General features: G+C 43.0%; 1 protein-coding gene across 1 annotated transcript in view; it reads left to right on the forward strand.

Annotated features, from left to right (window-relative positions):
* The window catches only part of PKHD1 (polycystic kidney and hepatic disease 1 (autosomal recessive)), a 289,357-nt gene that overhangs the window by 19,438 nt on the left and 251,126 nt on the right, over positions 1 to 18,793 (forward strand). Inside the window, exons 13-26 of the mRNA XM_019474554.1 lie at positions 565 to 700; positions 1,561 to 1,675; positions 2,531 to 2,806; positions 3,580 to 3,669; positions 4,420 to 4,513; positions 6,867 to 7,009; positions 7,953 to 8,068; positions 9,210 to 9,394; positions 9,786 to 9,924; positions 12,560 to 12,714; positions 13,991 to 14,175; positions 15,186 to 15,308; positions 16,940 to 17,045; positions 17,531 to 17,809. Of these exons, the coding sequence (XP_019330099.1) occupies positions 565 to 700; positions 1,561 to 1,675; positions 2,531 to 2,806; positions 3,580 to 3,669; positions 4,420 to 4,513; positions 6,867 to 7,009; positions 7,953 to 8,068; positions 9,210 to 9,394; positions 9,786 to 9,924; positions 12,560 to 12,714; positions 13,991 to 14,175; positions 15,186 to 15,308; positions 16,940 to 17,045; positions 17,531 to 17,809 (2,142 nt within the window). The remainder of the gene's footprint in view (positions 1 to 564; positions 701 to 1,560; positions 1,676 to 2,530; positions 2,807 to 3,579; positions 3,670 to 4,419; positions 4,514 to 6,866; positions 7,010 to 7,952; positions 8,069 to 9,209; positions 9,395 to 9,785; positions 9,925 to 12,559; positions 12,715 to 13,990; positions 14,176 to 15,185; positions 15,309 to 16,939; positions 17,046 to 17,530; positions 17,810 to 18,793) is intronic.

Here is an 18,793-nt window from a genome sequence, read left to right on the forward strand (position 1 = left end):
GACCTTTAGAGGTCCCTTCCAACCCAAACCATTCTGTGATTCTGTAGCAAGGAAAGGCAAGGTGGAGAGCTCAGCCCACCACTTACAGATGGGCAATGGTGGGAGGAAGGTCAGCCTGGTGTGTAGGGCTGTGGAAAATCAGAGGAAAAAAGTATGGATAACATTTAGAGGAAGGATAGCTGAACTAGACCTACTGCAGAGGCTTCTGGGGACACTGCTTGAGCGGAGCGTTGCAGTAGGAAATTATTGTGCATAAAATGAGTCTTAGCTCATTTTGACTGTGGGCCATCTCAGTACCTTTTCCTGCAAGAGCAGACGTGAGCCTGGTTGGATGCTCTGTATTCTGCAGATTTTTGTTCTTTCTGGTGGGGGATTTCAAGGTAGACCAAATTCCCTAAAGCAAGATCTCTGTTCTGCCTTGGACTGCAAAAAAGACCCACAAACAGAGCCAATTTATTATTAAAATTTTCTGTTCTGGCTTGCCTCCTTACACCACTGATTCTAGCATGTGCTCTGAGATTTTTGTTGGCTTCTACTGAGAACACTTTTATTTTAATTTTCTAGGAAACAGAGGGCTTCTCTTTGAAGTCTGGGATGATGCCTCTGATCTGACAGAAGCAGGTCCTGGATATAGATGGCAGTTTGTACCTAATGCCAGTTCCCCAGTAAGATTTCTGTCTGGGGCGAAGAAGTCCTTCAGGTACTTAGTGATCTTAAAGAAAGATGAAGCCATGGAAGTCACCTTTAGCAGTGTAAGGTGTAGCAATAACACCTGACAGCTCTTTATAGCAGAGCCTTACTGCATATCTCCTATAAATCAAAGCAAACCCTCTGCTCTGAGGTCCTTTTGAAGCTCAATATATGCAGTGAAGTGTTTTATTTTTCCTCCTTTTGCTTTCACTCAGTATTTCTGCTCTACCTGGCCTAGATGTGCTGAAATACCACAAAAGAAACTGCTGCGGAGGTAGAAGGGGCTCCAGTTAGAGGCTGTCTTGGGCTGGAGCTCCGGCCAGATGTGGAGGGCCAGATCCTCAGCTGATGTTGGCAGCTGCAGCGCAGGTGGAGTTAATGGAAATAAACTGATTTGCCCCAAGCTGCAAAAATATCTGAACCGTGTTGGTGCCCTTTGCCTCTTCAGATACACCCTTGAAAAGCTGCGCAATATGCATGAATGCTTTCATTTTTCTATCACTTCTCTGTTTTTCTCAGTTGATCTGGTGTGTGATTTTGAGCCTTGTCCTGCCTGTTCAGGGTTAAGACTTTGCTTGAGAAGAAATGCACAAAAAAGTGACCAACAACAAAACCATACTTATATTCATGGAGCTGGTTTGTTTTTTTTTTTTTCCTTTTTGAAAACTTCTGTACAGCGTAAATGACATTTAATGTGAAAATGGGTCATTTTGAGGTTCCTTCAGTTTTAAAATCTCTGAGTTTGTTTTGTTATAACTTGGTCTCATAGTCTTTCCTTGTGACTCAGTGTATGTGTGAAGGTGGGGTGTGGGGCTGGGGGGGTTTTGCAGTAACTCTTTTGTGTATTACAGATGTTCTGCTTTTGCTTAGCTCCAGGCTTCGTGGATTTTTTGTGGCTCCTCAGACCAACAATTACACCTTCTGGATTCAGGCAGATGGTCAGGCATCTCTCTACTTAAGTTTGTCCCAAGATCCAGAACATAAGGTATTACTCTCGCCAGATTGAAAATGAGATCAGGGTGGGAAATGGTTTTAATTATGGTCATAACAAGTGGAAATTTCCCCAGTGTGAATTGGCTTATTGGCCTTTATTATGAATCTGTTGCAGACTGAAATCTGTATGATTATATCTGATGTTTTACATTGGTCCTATCAGCCGCTCAGCCAATGAAAAACTCACTCTTGCAACCAGAGTCTTTTAATGTCTTTTCCGGAAGACCTTTTTGTTAGTTCAGCACATCACCATCACCAACAATCTGTGCAAGGGAACCTGGAGGCTTGCTCTCTGACTTCCTCAGTTTACCTCCTTTTTTGCCTGTTGAAATTTTGCCCTCTGAAAACATTGGTCCTTCCCTTTGTAAAGCTGAGAGGATGCTATAAATGAAGGTGATTATTTCTCTGGGCTATTCTTAAGCCTAGTAACTGAACAGGGCTAGAAGAAATATAAAGGACTTATCTATTAAAAAAAATGTAGCATTACTGGTCTTACTAGTGGTAACATGCTACATCTCAGAAGGCTGTAGACATAGTTCTTTCTTTTGTATTTGGAGAACATGAGATGTAGAACTGAAGTCACCCATGAAAAGTTGCATGGGGAACTGTTGTTAGGGCTAGGGTCAGCCATAAGAATTATCTTCTTTACGGTATTGAACCCTAAACGAAAGCTCTTTGAGATGATGGTTTTTTCCTGTATAATAGGAAGGAATGTGTCAACCATCAACCCACTGCTATCAGCTATAAGCACAAGTCTGGTTTTTTGGAGCTGTGGTATTGGACAAAGTGTCTTTTGGGGCTGGAGAAATGTCTCTGTAACTGATTGATTGGGTTGGTCTGGACACAGGTGAGAATAGCTTCTCTCCCTGCCGGCAATTCGGAGTGGTCTGAGAACTGGGTGAAGAGCTGGAGTGAGCGTTGGCAGCCAAAATCCCAGAAGTTTGAGCTAACTGCTGGTTCGAGGTACTACCTGGAAGCGCTGCATCAGGGAAAGGCACCCAGCAATGGGATGAGAGTTGGAGTCCAGATACATAACACGTGGCTGAATCCCCAAGTGGTGAACAACTACTACATCGAGAGACACGAAATTCGGGCTCGCGCCTTGCATCTTCCAGAAGTGCAGGTCAGTGCTGTGTGCTTGACCCTGGGAGCTGGACTAGCCCTGAATCAGTTCACACGGATGGCAGAAAATCCTAATTGTAGTGGCCTTGTCAGTGCTAGACATGAAAATGTGTTCCCACCTTGGTTTTAACCTGCTGAGATAGTTGATGAGAATAGCGCCATGAGCTGAAGATGGTTTTTGCACACATTGCTGGGCGTATGTAAACCCTATGGCTGCATTATAATCTGCTCATGTGTTAAGGTGTAAGCAATGCTGACTTCCCCCTCAGGTTTTATCTCACCCATTAATGCCTCCCCTTGTTAACTAATGCTAATTAATACAAGTTTAGGACAGTTTTTGTTTTCCCTCCTTAGTGACAACACACTCAGTGTGTGTTATCTGGTCAACCCTATATTGTAATCAGATGATAGAAACTTACAGCCTGATGAAGTGCTCAGCAGTGAGGGAAGTTTCTCCTGGTGGTTAAACCCCACAGCTGCAGCTCAGGAGCTGTAGGGACCATTTGTGGCTGTCAGCGTGTCTGCACAGGTCGTGTATCCCTCATGCTCCCGTTAATCTAAGAACAGGAGCCCAGGGCTTGTGTCAGGAGAGACCATGGAGGACAAGAGCAGTTTAAGAGTAGCTGAAGGGACTCTTGATTTACAGAGGCTTAAAAAGGCAAAATGCTGCCTGTAAAATCCTCCTCAGGTACCTCAGATACCAGGTTTGAAGTCTGTGTGTCTCATGCAGTTTGTATCTGGTTTCATTTATTTATTTGCTTCTTTGCTTGCCAGACGTTGACTGTGTCCGGTACAGGATGTTTCAGTATCTCCTGGAATAACATATTGCACCGAATGATCCCCACAAATGCTACAGCTCGCCAGGTAGGCGTCATTAAATGCAGACACCCAGTCCTCTGCTGGGGTGTAATTGATGGAGCTCTGGTACTTGACAGCAGTTAAGCGTTTGGCCCAGAAGCCGAAACAAATTTGACATGATGTAGGGGTGATGTTTGTTACTGGGAGTGTCTTGCAGTGGGATTTTTTGGGGGGCTGACTCCCAGGTATATTCTAAGCATGTCACAGCATCTGATCTTGGCCTGTCATGTCTGCGATGAGGTATGTGGTATCTTCAGATACCAGACCCTTGGACTTCTCCTCTAAGACCAGAAGTGCAGTGTATGGCTCTTGCTTCAGACAGGAGCTCTGATGTGTCTTCTTCAAAATCCCATAGTCTCTTGATGCAGTAGTTGGTCACTGTTAAAACTACCCTGGGTGATAGCTCCGTGCTGGTCATTAGACACCTGGTCGACACAGTTAGTGGAGCCTGGCGGGGCATGCAGATGCCCAAGCTGTGATGTAGCTCATGTAAGAAATCTGCACCTTTCTGAGGAGGCTGCTGGACACCTAAGGGATGTCTCTCACCCCTGAAGGGTACCAGACATGGAAGTTTACACTGTGTTGAGCTGAATTTTATTCTCTACCATTTGGCTACCTGCTTGTTCAGAGCTGCCTTGCCACCGGTCCCTAGCTGATGAAAAATGTAGTGATGATGTGTGTGTTGAAGCTCTCTGCTGAAATGATCCGGACACCATTATACTGTGACTGCTTTTCACTTTCTTAATTTTTTTAAAGGTGCAAACAGCAATAGAGGAACTTCTTTCAATAGGATGTGAAACTGAGCCAACTTCTGCAAAAATCCTTTTCCATGATGGCTTTGAGAAAGAAGGTAGTGACCTTCTGTGACAAATAAGCAGTATTTACTGTGAGAGTTGATTTCCTTTTATGAAATAAATGTACTTTAAACTTTTAATGATAGTAATTTTACACTTTTAATGTGTTTAAGTACATACATTTATGTTTCTCAGCTATTCATTATTTGTATGTATTCTGATGGGGGAGTTTATGGAACTAATATTAAAACCAACATGATTAATGTAATAATGCGAGATTCTTTCTGTAATACATTGTAGGACTCAGTCATATTGCAACACACTTATCAAAGCAAGTGATATGTTTTGGTTGTTAGAAACATTAGGAGTAGAGAGAAAAATGCAAGTTCTGGGGCATGTGAAATTATTCATGTTTCAATATCTCTGCTGGGGAAACAAATCTGGTGTTTCCCATAGCTACAGCTCAGGCTGTGGAAATGCCTGATTCTGACTCTGGAGGTCTTTGCTTTCAGTGTTTCTTGATGACTGAAAGTGAAACAGTGTAAATATCTGTGGTGTACTTGACTGGCCAGGCAAGGTGTAAAACATCAATTGCTTTTGTAAAAAAAAAAATAAAATTATCGATAAGAGTTTTCTAACATTGAAGGTATTGCGCACATCAGAAAGCTACTCTAGTAGGAAGTAACTCCAGTAACACTGGCACAGGTTGCCCAGGGCGGTTGTAGAAGCCCCATCCCTGGAAACATTCCAGGTCAGGCTGGACGGGGCTCTGAGCAACCTGCTCTAGTTGCGGATGTCCCTGCCCACGGCAGGGGGGGTGGGGTAGATGGCCTTGAGAGGTCCCTTCCAACCCAAACCATTCTGTGTTTCTATATCTGACAGCGATAATAGTATACTTATCCTATGCCAAAAAGTAGATGATTGCCCAGAGACCTCGTACCACATTCTTGTATTCTGTATGGAGAGAGAGAACAGGTCCCAGCCAGTAACATTTGGTGATTGATTCCTCCAAGTGGAGGAAAGCAATTAATTAACCTTAATTGGGGAGGGAGGGAAGCTTTATGCAGAAAAATGAAAGACAGCGATAATAGTATACTTATCCTATGCCAAAAAGTAGATGATTGCCCAGAGACCTCGTACCACATTCTTGTATTCTGTATGGAGAGAGAGAACAGGTCCCAGCCAGTAACATTTGGTGATTGATTCCTCCAAGTGGAGGAAAGCAATTAATTAACCTTAATTGGGGAGGGAGGGAAGCTTTATGCAGAAAAATGAAAACAGCAACTGGACATTCTTAATGTGATCCCAAACCTACGATTCCGCCAGTAAAAAGGGGAAAACTTTAGCTAAAAGCCAATGATAGTTCAACAGTACAGTGGGAATAAAAATTGATGCATAACAAGTAGAACAAAGGAGAATTTGTGTCATTGATGATTTGAATTGTCATTGATGATTGTAAAATGTAGATGATGTTAAAAGACATCAGAACAATGGTGAAATTGTGGTGAATGGATGCTAGGAAAATAAAAGAACAGCCACACACATTCGGACCTAGGGTCCATCTAGTCCAGTGTCCCGTCCACCAGAAACCAAAATAGATGCCTAGGGAAGATGGATGATTATGTATAATAATCCATCATTAATTCTCTCCAAATATGAAGTATTTTCAGCTCAATTAATTTCCTGAGTGTAATATGTTTTTTAATTTAATTACCTTCAGTGGCTCTCCCTTCCCTGTATTTACATAACCTCCCCTTGAACACAGCTAAACTACGACATTCATAATTCCTTCCAGTGAAGATTTCAACAGGTCCAACATTCGCGCAAAGAACGACAGCTACCTCCTTTTGACTTTTTCTTTTTTTTTTTAACTCTGCTATTAACTTCATTTTGCAGGCTTTATTTCTCTTACTGGAAGAAAATGTGAATTGTCAGTATGTAGTGACAGAAGAAAGTCTTTTATGTACAAGGAAGAAAAGAAATCCTAGCAGTTTTTCAGCAGCATGGTTGATAGACCAATGGAACAAACACCCCAAAGGGGAAGGTGTATTCGCTGTTGTTTTATACATCAATTTCCAGCTTTGCCTGAGTGTTTTCTGGAAAGGAAGAGTGGATTTAGTCAAACATACTCTATATGGCTAAAGGCAGTGTTATTTGCCATGAGGTTTTATGGTCAGAACAGTAATTTAATGATCCCTCCTTCTGTCTTTCAGCACCCTTAAGCTGGGGAACAATTGCCCTGGAGATGTTCACCATTTATCTGGGCAGGAGAATACTTAAGAGTAGGACTGTTTGACAAATTTTGGATACCCGCTTCCTGTATCTTCATGAATCTCTTGGCTGTACTGGTGTCTTCTGAGTCATTTTCAAGCCTCTCATCCCCTCTTGTTTTTTTTTTATCTCTGTCAGATATGAAGGACGTCATTACCACAGGACACATCGTCAGTGGAACAGAGCCTTTCTGTGGGAGGTTCAGTGTTCACAGACCAAGCCAGCTGGTGAAAACTTCCCCATCATCTCTACCAAGATATGATCTTACTGAATACACACATGTAAGTGGCTGCTCTTGATGAGTACGTTGCACTGGGTACTGAACACTCAGAGCCCAATCAGCAATGTAAAATCATCTGGTCTGCTTAGACTTCCCCCAAATCCACAAAGGATCATGTCTTTGGACTATGTTTGTGGACAGAATAGAGTGTCTTTTATTGACTGGGTGGATAGTTTGAGATCCCTGAGACGTAGATATTGTTTAACACATCTGGCTGCTATCTGCTCCTGGGGGTGCAACCCTTCCTGAAGGAAAGGAAAAGGTGGGGTAGTGTTGGGAAAAGATGGAAGGTGCAGGGATGACCACTTCTTGACAAAAGGAAAAAAAACCTTGTTATCTGGGTGTCCACTCTCGCCCACTTTTCTGCTCGTCTTCCACATCTACTTTTAATAGAAATAAGGTCTTGATTTCAACTCTGTCACCATTTCTTTGCCGCCTGGGGGAAGACAAATATTTGGGGGTTGAAAGGAAGGAGGCGGGAGGTAAAGACTCATCCCAAGAGCCTCCTGCAGTCCTTCCAGACTCCTTCCAGTTCCCCTTCACAGATCTCTTCCAGTCCTATTTCCCCACGTGAGGCCCATCCCAAACCTTGTACCTTGCAAATCAAACCAACTCCTCCAGTCTCCTTTCCTCCCTCGCAGATACCTGAAATCCCTATTGGTACTTCCCATCTATGTTTTGCCCCCAAACCTCACTGAAGCCTAAGGGGTCTGTTTCACACCATGTGGTGGCACACAGGTCACCTGCGTGCCATGCACTCTCTTCTGTAGGTGCTATTCAAGGCAATTTGGTCTTAAGCAGTGGCCTTTATTGCTGACCTCGAACAACACGTTTCCCTACTAATGTTAAACTGGGATTGAAACAGAATATAATATCTTCTACAGACATTACATATAAATTACCTGTGGTTTGAGCTGTGAAATTTTTTTTCCTCATTTTTGCAGGTGTGTTTTGCACATAAAGGCCATATGAGCAATATCTTTCATATCTCGGTGTCCTTCACCAATGTGAAGAGGAACCTCACCTGCCTATGGGATTTCAATGAAACTGACTTTAAAAGGTATCCAGACACTTATAGTATCCAGAGATTATACTTTCCATAGTAAGAAGGTGTACTAGGAAAACTGAGAGGAGTTCTTATTTGTATAGGAACAAATTGCCAGTTGGGGTAAGCTGACACATGCTCTGTCCCTGCAGAGCATTCTGCAAAGAATGCAAAGAATCCATTATTTTTGAGGATTTTTTGAGCAAATTTGCATGTTTCTTGTTACACGCACTATCTCACCGTAGTGCACAGATGGAGAGTTTGTTCTGTCTCTGGTAAGCACACCAGAAGGTTTCTGTGGACATTAATTTCCCAGTTTCTTTGGCAATAGCCAGTGGATTTTCTGCAGTGAGACAGAGAGATGAATTGATTTTTTTTTTTTTTCTCTCCAGGAACCTCATGAGATCAGTGGCACACAAAGTTTTGAAAATTGTTTATTTTCCTTTTCTTTGGTAATAGCCAGTGGATTTTCTGCAGTGAGACAGAGAGATGAATTGATTTTTTTCTTCCAGGAACCTCATGAGATCAGTGGCACACAAAGTTTTGAAAATTGGTGTAGTCTTTGATTTTCTTTATTCTCTTAGAATTACATGGGTAGAAAACATTTGATGTTAGATGTGAAGCTTGGGGCAGGCAGACTTAAAAAATCAGGAGTGTCTGAAGAACTTCAGGAAGTGAAGTTGGTAGTTTGGGTATCTGTAAGGTTGCGTGAGAGGTGTGAATGCACGCCTGGAAGGGGAAGAAGGGGTTGGGATTAAATCAGTACATGGTGGAGAGAGCTGGGAGCCTTGAGCAATCATCTGGTATTCCCAAGGGGCCTGAACTCTGGATTGACCCCCGTTGAGGTCACTGATGCTATCGTAGTGTTTTGCCAAAAATAGAGCAGCGGTAGTCATTCCCACATCCCGCTCCTGTGATGCAGAGGAGGACACCTAAGCGGAGATCTAAAGCTTTGTTTCTCACTATGGGGAACCCAACAGTGACAGGCAGAGAGTGATCACAAGCCATTGAGCGAGTGCCTTGTGTGTGAGGAAATAACAATAGTAATAACAGCAGTACTTGATGTTACCTGGAAGCTTCACAAAGCACCTCAAAAGTCAGTTATTGGCACTACCTCACAGCAAAAGAGAGCTTGCACAACCTTGGTGTCTTCCAGCTGGACATTTACCTGCACTGACCTCTGGAAGGGGTGTGTGAATCTCTCCGCGCTTCTCCAGGACCTCCCTACCAATTCCCCGGTGTTTGTACATCAGATAGACTTGCTGAGCCCTGTGCTGCAAAAGGAAACATCTGGGTCATTTTACCTTGATGAAGTCATCATTGCAGATAGAGCTGTGACTGGTAAAGGAATCTGTTTTTTTCTTTTCTGTTAATGTTACCATCTTGCCAGGCTACTCCATTAAAATCTTTAATGGTAGGGCTGGTTGAAACTTTTTCAAAGGGGAAGAGTATTTCACAACTGGCACAAAAATAATTTTGTTTTCTTGAACATGTATTTTTTTGTGAAAACAATCAAGAAGAAATTGCCAAATATCAATATTCTTGATTTATCTGAAAATGTGTTTCTACAAATGTAACTCTTCAATGGTCTTGCCCAGATAAAAACAAACAAAAAGCCCCCAAGCAGATATGTTTCCAGCTTGGGGGGGAATATATGAAAATGAAAATAACCTAGCTATAGTGACAGCTGTTCTCCTTGCTCTAATGAATGCTTGTGTTCTTTTTCTTTCAGTTTCTCAGAGAGATCCCAAACCACCTCCGCCAGGTGGGAGGATAGTTGAAGCAGTGTCTGTGGTGGGGTCTTCTCCCACTTACAATGTGTCCTGGATGGTGTCTGGCTGTGGTGCAAGTCTGCCCCTTCTCTCTCCAAGGTAGGGACAGTGGGTAGATCATCTCAATACCCTGTAACACCTCTTGCAGTTCCCCCTGGCATGTCTGGAGCTGGTTGTCATCTAACAAAGGACATGAGAGGCAGTGGAGGATAAGATTGCAGCTTGGCAATCCCTGTGCTTTCATTGGAGTCTTCTCCTCTAGGCATTTCAAATAGGCCACGTTCAGACTGTTTAGACTACTGAATCCTGCACAGATGTCTGCACTCAGTAGATGGGCTGCAGTTCTAAATTAAGATACTTAATTTCACAGTCTCAGCACGAGTGTTTTGAGCTTTGCTCACCATATAGGATCTTGAACATATATTGTAGACATCTTAGTGAAGGTATATGGTTTTGGTATTGAAGTTCCATTGTATGAGTGGGATTCAGTTGCTGAACCAGAGGTGCTTAAGACGTTTCAGCTAACCTGGGGTATGTAAGATATGCATGGGACACCAAGATATGATGTAGGACTAGAAGGAGATCTAAGTCCTTCTGGAACAGTGGATGGAGATCAGCCAGAGATGCTCCCAAATACCTTTAATGACATCAATTACCATGTTAGGCAATGGAAGTCCACCTTATGTGTCCTTGTTTACTGAGATGGTTTCTATTCTGGAAGTCCCAACAATGAAAGAGGAGGCAGAGTCATAGGCTGACCAGATCAGAGAGCGCAACATTAAAGGGCTATACTGGCAGAGAATAAGTCCTGTAAAAGTTGAATTGTATCCAGTCGAGTCAGCAAGGACCTGATGGGAATAGAGCCAGGCAAGGGAGAAGCTGGAACGATGCAGCCTCTTCTTCTCTACAGCAGCCAGCTTTCAGTTTGGCTCACTTACTTCACCCACTTGCTCAGGCGTCCACAGGAAACCTCCTTTCAGAAGGTGAACCTCAGCCTGCTGTAAGTTAATTTGGTTTCTTACCTTGTGGTCTCTCCTCTTTCAAGCAAATGCAAAGCAATGTTTCATTAGTTTTGAGTGCTCTGAAGACAACTAGATTCTCCTTTAAAAGTTGGCTAAGATCTGAAGAAAATTAGGTCTGGTTCCTGGAGTTGCCAAGTCCTTGCATTTCTTGGTGAAATCCATGGCTTTGGTGAATTCATCAATCACCTGTTGGGGTTCAGAGACATAGTCCAAGTCAGCACAAAGGAAAAGACTGACACAATCCAGTTTATACCTCAGTTTTCCCAACATGACATCTGCTCATCAGCAGCGCAGACTACTGTCCTGCAAAGCCCAAGCCGAAGAAGTCATTTGGTAAAACAGTTAAACCACAGTTCAGACCTAGCTGTTTTGTAGAAGTCAACTTAGCTAGCACAGCATAGAAGGATTTGACTCGTGAAAGTCTTTTCTTGAAAAGCACATTTAATTCCCAGGGTCAAATGTAGTATTTTGACATGAACCACCAATGGTAAAGGCAAGGATGAGGATACAGGGGGATGTTTGTGAGGTTTAACATGCATAAACAGAGGTGTAACTAACAGAAAGAGGGGAAATATTTACTGCTGTGTGTAGCCTTAACAAGACTGGCATTGGAATGTTACCTACAGCACTGATGAGCATATTTTTCAAAAGGATTTAGAAAAACTGGGGGGGTGGGGAGGGAAGCCATGAGCATGATTATGGAGCTGAAGAAAATGCCTAGGAGAGAAAGATTTGAGAAGCTCAATCTGTTTAGCTTATAAAAAGATTAACAAATGGATTGATCACAGTACCTTTCACCGGGAAAAAAAAAAAGAAGTGCTTAGCACTGGTGGGCTTCTGCATCTCACAGAGGAAGATCTAAGAGAAGCCAGTGTGTGATGCTGAAGCCAGGAAGACTGAAAACAGAAACCAGTGCATGTTTTAAAAATGGGTGGGCCGATCACTGTCTTTAGATATCTTCAAAACAAACCTGTCTCTTTCTCTTAACTGAGCACCTGCTGTGCTCTAATACAACTTGCTGCGGTCGGGACAGGAATATTAGCTAAAAATCTGATGTACTGGCTGTACATCAGACGAGCAGGCTCAGTGGTCCCTTTGGTTTTGTATTCTCGAAATTTGCTCTGCAGAAGCCACGGCTGAGGTCTGAGAGACTTTAGCTGTTATCCAGACACTTAACCACATGGTGGCATCGTTGTACCACAAAGAGTCTCTTTTTCCTTTGAAAAAGGAGAATTTTAGTGGCAAGGGAGAAAATATTTTAAGTTTTAGAAATCGGGCTTTGGGTGAACTTTAATATGAAATGTCGCTGTAACTAGGGGAGTTAAGATTTTGATAGACTCGAGGAGACTACAGGATGAAGTAGGAAATCTTTTTGCTTTGATGTTGTAGCTGCTGTCCAGGCTGCATTGAGCTGGTCCTTTAAAAACACCAGTAGTGGGGCAGGACTTGCTTGTGCTTGGTGCTGCATGAACTGTTTCTTCTACCGTAATTAAAAAAGGTGGTTTTCCACCGTTTTCCGTTGTGCGCATTGCCTATGTTATGTAGGTATAAGTTGGGGGTATTCAATTCTGTTTGAGCTCTGAACGCGTTCTCCTGAGGTCCTTCAAGAGCGTTGTTCCCATAGGCGTCCCTCTGCTGCTGGTGACATGGGGGTGTCAGGAGTGGGGGCCTTAACTGCTAATGCCTTCATGTGAACCCTCTCTGTCACACAGAGGTGCGTTGCTTGCGGAAGGCTCTAAGGAGTATGGCTACCTCTATGTCTCCACGGAGGATGTGAGAGTCAGCCTCACCATTCAGAGACTGCAGAAGTCATCTCCACCTATTGGAGGGACCTTCCGCATCCACTTGGCCAATACAGTGATATCAGGTAAGAGAAGGTGCGAGTACAGGTCCTGGATTTTCTTTGCAGGAAGCCAAGTGAAGAAGAGACAATACTGAACCTTTGAAATGCTCAGGGTACAGGCTGGCAGGTTAAACCCGTTGCAATAGTTGCTAGGTCTTTTCATTTGACATCCTTCAAGACAGAAGTTAAGGATTATAGGCAGGGCGGTATTTCTAGATGTTAGGTATGGGGTTGTTCCAAAATGCGTACAGCCACTATGAAATATTTGCCTTAATGTTAAAGAACTTTGGATCAGATCCTGAATTGGGATTTTGCATCCCAAGGTTTCATTACACTGATATTTCTCCAGCATGTATACTTCTGGTCATCTTGTATGACAAGACCCGTGCAGGTTACCAGGAAATTCATTCTCTTCTAGGATTACCAGGATTGGTAACTGGTTTGCAGATACCACAAAGCTTTTGTGCATAGAATTGCTTGACTTGGTCACCCTTTAGATGTGCTAGGTTTTCTTGTGTTTGGTTTAAATATTCAAAGAGGCTTAGAATGAACGTGAGCAGGTTAATATGAGCAAGGCCAATGATAAATTTCTTGACTGAGGAACTGGTGACTCAGTTATAAAGTCAAATCATAAAACAGGAAAATGTAACCTTAGAATATTCATGAAATAACTCTTTCCTCCATGTTGTCATTTAAGATTTTCCTGCAACAGCTGAAGGCTGTCTCAATAGTGCCCTGCTTTGAATATAACCTTTTGAAAACATAATCCGTTACTCTTGCCCTGTTCCCAGGTGTTGTGCTTTCCCCTCTTTCTTATGAATTGGTTTAGGGAGATTTATTGTACCTGCAGCTTTGGCTATGGGTATTTATATCAAAAGAAATAGGACCTCATTTGCATTTATTTGGGATTGGACTCTACAAAGTCTTCTTCATAGACTGACTTCCCCCCCACCCCCACCTAGGAACTTTCCAATCTTTCTATTTTGAAGGAACATGACTTGCACACTGAAGTTTTATGACTCCTAAAAATATAGGTTGCATGTAATGAAAAGTATTACTTAGACAAAATTTCTGACGGTCCCAACTGGCAAGAAGTTTCTAGGTTTTCTTAGCTATTAAATAGTGCAGATCTTTCGGCATTTGGGATCCAGTAAATTTCCCTCTGCTGCTTTTTGGCAGTTGCAGAGGTTTGAACCACAACAGCCTTGCACTAATAATGAAACAGCTTTCTTTTCTAGGAGCAGGTAGATATGCTTTCCTAGGGATGAGGAAATCCACTGCTTTCTAACGTCTTTTGCAGATGTTTCAGTGCACATCTCCTCCCACCATCTCCGCAAGCTTTTGCAAGAAAACATAGATAATTCTACAGCCCCGTACTTCAACACCAGTGACTTCATCGTGACCAAAGACTCAAACTCTTGCTATGAAAGCATCTGGACGTTGACTTGGAAAACAAAAACTGGGGACTTGCCCAACGTTATCAGTGTAAGTAATTTCTCTTACTAACACCCACTTTGAACCCCATTCAATGCCTTTGGCCTTGGCTGAGTCATTCTCCCAATGTTTGTTTTTATGAAAACACCCATGGGACCTTAGGCAATCTATCTTCCTATTAGGAACAGCAGCTTAAGGAAATTCCAGATTAGATGATTAAAAAAACAATTGCAGTTACAGGACAAGAAATTACATCTTCAGAGCCTGTGCTTCAAAATGAGGAGGCTAGAATGTAATTTCTGTGCTTTGTTGCAGCTCTGCACAATAAAGGGACTGCTATACTGAAATTAAATCTGCTATAATCACATTAATATTTCAGTACAGCAACTGGAGCTCAGTACAGGTTTGTGGCATCATTTGTGGGCCAAGAAGGTCTTTTTTCTGAGAACTATTCTTTATGGGTTCATATCTGGTTCTCATAAGTCTCAGATGAAGGTTCAGTTCACACTCTCCCATCACAAGATTTATCGTTTAAGTTTTGCTTCAAGTAGAAGACTGAGCTGCTTCCTTCCTGAAAAAGTATTTCTTTGTATATCAGCTTCTAAAACTGTAAAATTATCTTTGACAAAGCAATGAATTCTCATACTCAAGACATTGGCCTGGATGGTGAAAAAATCTTAAGCTGCATCTTCAGCTGTAGCACACGTCCTTTTTTCACCCAAAGTCATGTCTTTGAGAAGCAGATGTTCAAAGCTACTTCCATGCCTAATTCCAAATGATATCACTGAGTATTGGAAGTTCATTTGCAAAGTTGGTTCCTGAATCTCTTTGCCTCAGTTTCTTGCCTGCAAGGTGAGGATGGAAACAGGGAGGTGTTGTGAAGTCTTGGATGATGAAGATTTAGACCTGGAGATAGGAGTTATGGGAGAAGCTTGAGAATAGGTTTCTAGGAGTTATTTGCTGCCTTGTAATGACTCTGTATGAACTCGGGGGGAACGGTTTTAATTTAAAATCACAGGACGGAAAAGGGTGAGAAATTTAAATTTTTTGTTCTTTGCCAGGTCTCTGCTGAAAACCTGACTGGTCTGAAGCCAACTGTTTCTAGTCGTGTGGTTTATGACGGGGGTGTGTTTATTGGGCCAATATTTGGGGACATGCTTGCTACCTTCAATAACAAAACACAGGTGAGTTCATGTGTTGTCACACTTCCTATTGATTCACCTGGGTCGTGTAGATCCAGGAGTCTCACAGGTATCCAGGTACCTACTTCTGCCACTAAATCCTTTCAGAAATCTACTGTTCTGTGCTTTGCCATAAATCAGTCAGATTAATCTCCCTGGTTTGTGCGGCAGGACTTTTCCTCCAAGAGCTATTGCAGGTGGGGAGAATGGTCATCATGGGTGATGGAAGACCATTTATTTCTTTTGAGGCAGTGGCCAAGGGCTGACGTTGTCTCTGGACTGCCACCCTTGCTGCGTCCTACGGTGCTGGTCACCGAACTTGGGAATGACACTATTCATCTGCAGCGTTCCAGCTGTTATACTGACAGGCAAAATAAATGAGATGGTGGCTGTGGTACTAGTCTGTGAATTAGGCAAGTCCCTCAGCCTCTGTGGATCTCAATTCTTCACGTGTGAAAAGGGAGCAAGGAGGGCTTCCTGGCTGAATGAGTCTGCTGGATGGACAAATGTGTTGTAAACTCTGCTCTCAGATGTTGCAGAGCGGTGCACGTTGCTGGCTTTGCTTCCAGCGAAGACTGCTGGGCACTGTAGCAGTAATAGGGTGATGCTGGATGTGCTCAAAGCCCAGCTGTGCTTTGGGGTGCATTTGGGGCTAGGTCATGCTGCTTTTTTGGTGAGCCTGTTCCCCAGACATGAGGACTGCCCTGCTCCCAGTGGCTCAACCACCTATGATATCTCTGCCATCTGTAGTGCAGACATACCCTCGAATAGACCAAATGAAACAGGAACAGCAGCAGCAATCAGATTTCCTCTTTGTTTTTGAAGGTTTATTCTGACTTGCTGCTAGCAACAAGTGTAAAAATGTCCCTCCAATTATTGTGTCTCTATTCAAGCAGAGTACTTTGCAACTCTGTGCTCCTTGTGTTTTTTGGAGACAATCTGCTTTTGCTTTTCGCAGGCGTTGGTGTACTCTCCTGGCGCACCCTTAATACCTGGGAGAGAGATGAAGAGGGGCTTTCCTATGCCCTATGCTTTGCCAGTTGACTCTTCTGAGATATCAAGATCTCAGAAGAGATATCTCTTGATATCTCTTGTTAAATAATCAAGGTGACAGCCCAAGTTTCTTGTTTCAGCATGAATAACAAGGGAAAAAGAAAATAAAATTGAGGGCTGCATGCTGACAAGAAACATTCTGGGATTCATTCTAATTAGTCTTACAGGGTGCTTTAAACATAATAAACTTGTTCCCAAGGTGGGGTGGGAAGAAGTGGAGTGTGGCAAGCAGGGTCTTCAACGGGTGACTAGAAGAACAGGAGCTGGGAGGAGCTGTGGGTCCCAGCAAGATGGGAGATAGGATCCTGCAGACACCAAGAAAGGCTGGCGATACAGCTTCCAAAGCTGTGCTCACCTTTGCCTAAGATTGAGCCCTAGCAAGCCTTGCGATTAAATTTGTAATGAGACTGCAGCAGTATAAACAGCTGTCTGATGGTGCTCTGTGCTGGCACAGTCAGAGTGCTCTCAGTAGCTCAGTGTGGCTACCGGCATCGCTCTGCAGGTCTACCGGGTAGATGTGGCTGTAGGAAACACCTCTGTTCCCTTCCCAGCTTTGAGATAACCTTTTTGTCTGTCTCCAGCTGGTGGTGGTGGTGAATGATGTCCTTGCAAACTGTTCTGGTTCGTGCTCTTTCCAGTTCAGCCAGGAATTGACACCCTTAGTCAGTGACGCGGAGTATTCATCAGGTAATGGAGCTTTGTCTGAACAAAATGGCAAAAACACTGTTTAGTGAAAAAGATGTGCCAGATGCTGATGATTTTGTGTGTGTGTGTGTGTATTCTTTTGGAAATGTCTGATTTTATGGAAACTGCACTTTCTAGTGGGACACTTCTGATCAGCTCCAGTCTTAAAGTATGTAGCACAGAAGTTTTTACAGCAACATGAAGATGGTAGAGGCATAAAGGGGAGAGAAACTGTGGTAGGCTTGGTGCTTAAAGTGAAAGGTGGCTCTTGGCTCAAGTTATTGTTAATAAAAATTTAACAAAAAAAGTAATAGCTGGACAGGAACAGGCAGGAATAGGCATTACGGGGGAAAATGAGAGATCATCAATGGTGTAGTTTTTAGGATGTTCTGATAAAGACGGTAAAAATTTTTAACTGTTGGTTGAAAGTAAATCCTGGGCATTGCTACTAAAATTCATGAGTCATCTTGTTGATTATATTCCTTCAGATGATGGGTCCCAGGCCACAGTAGTTATCAGGGGAGCTGGCTTCACTGAGGAGAAGCCAGCCCTGCAGGTGGAGGTGAACAACACAACCTGCCATGTCATAACATTGAATCAAACCGAAGTGGTTTGCCAGATGGAGACGCTGCCAGTCGGAGTCTACCAGTTGACGCTACTGGTGAGACCTTATGGCTTCGCACTCAATGCCAGCACAGGAGAAGGCATCTTCCTAAGAGTTGAGCCAAAGCTGGTAGCTATCGAACCTCCTACAGCTTCAGAGATTGGTAGGTCTGAATGCCAGACTGGCTCTAAGGGGATGTCTGTTTTCTGCTTCTTGCTTTTCATGGCATGTTTCGGTTCTTCTGTACTTTCACTACCAAGGTCTTCATCTGACAAAAAAGACATAATATGGCTGGACACATTGTGTGTACTCCAAAGCACTAGGGCAAGTTTCTTCAAGTGACAGACTTTCCTTGGTTCTTTGTGGAGGCAACCAGTTTCCTGACTAGTTTCGTTTGGGAATAGTAAGTTCAAGTGCAGGTATATATATTCCAGAAACCCAGAAGGCTAATAATGTTTCATGGTTCATCTTCCCATATCCATTGAATGCATAGCTTTGTGGTATTTGAATTAATCTGGCCTAATTGTGAAATGGCTAAACTTTGGTTCACCCCAGTCCAATTGAAATGAATTCACATTCTGAGTGATAAAATGGAAACCTCATCTGTGTTTAGATACAAAACTGAGAAACCTAGAGAAGCTTAAACTAAACTGAAGCTCTTCCCATTCCCATCACCCCTCCTCTCCTTGAAACAGAAGAGGAAATAGTGATATATTCCACCCCTGAAGACAAGAACTTGGAAGCTTTTCTACAGGACTCTGGGGCCAAAGGACCATTACGACTCTCTCATCTGCTCTGTACGTGACACAGATGAGAGGACTTCACCTGGAAGTTCCAGCAAGGTGCCTAGCCAACTGTAGCTAAGCCAAACCAAATGCTGTAAAAAAGCCAACATTTCTTTTTTTGGGAGAGGGAAGAGTCTCTCCAGCCTAATGAGAAATGTGGAGAACACTCTTGACACACTTGGGTTGTGCAGTAAGGACCAATGGTCTCAGCGTATGACTTGTTTTCAAGCAACTAGGAATGCACCTAGAAACAACATGACTGAGGTCATAGAATCATAGAATTATTAAGGTCGGAAAAGACCTCTAAGATCATTGAGTCCAACCATCAACCCAACACCACCATGCCCACTAAACCATGTCCC

This window comes from Aptenodytes forsteri, unplaced genomic scaffold, assembly GCF_000699145.1.
Source record: "Aptenodytes forsteri isolate BGI_AS27 unplaced genomic scaffold, ASM69914v1 Scaffold57, whole genome shotgun sequence".
In the NCBI taxonomy this organism is placed as follows: domain Eukaryota; kingdom Metazoa; phylum Chordata; class Aves; order Sphenisciformes; family Spheniscidae; genus Aptenodytes; species Aptenodytes forsteri.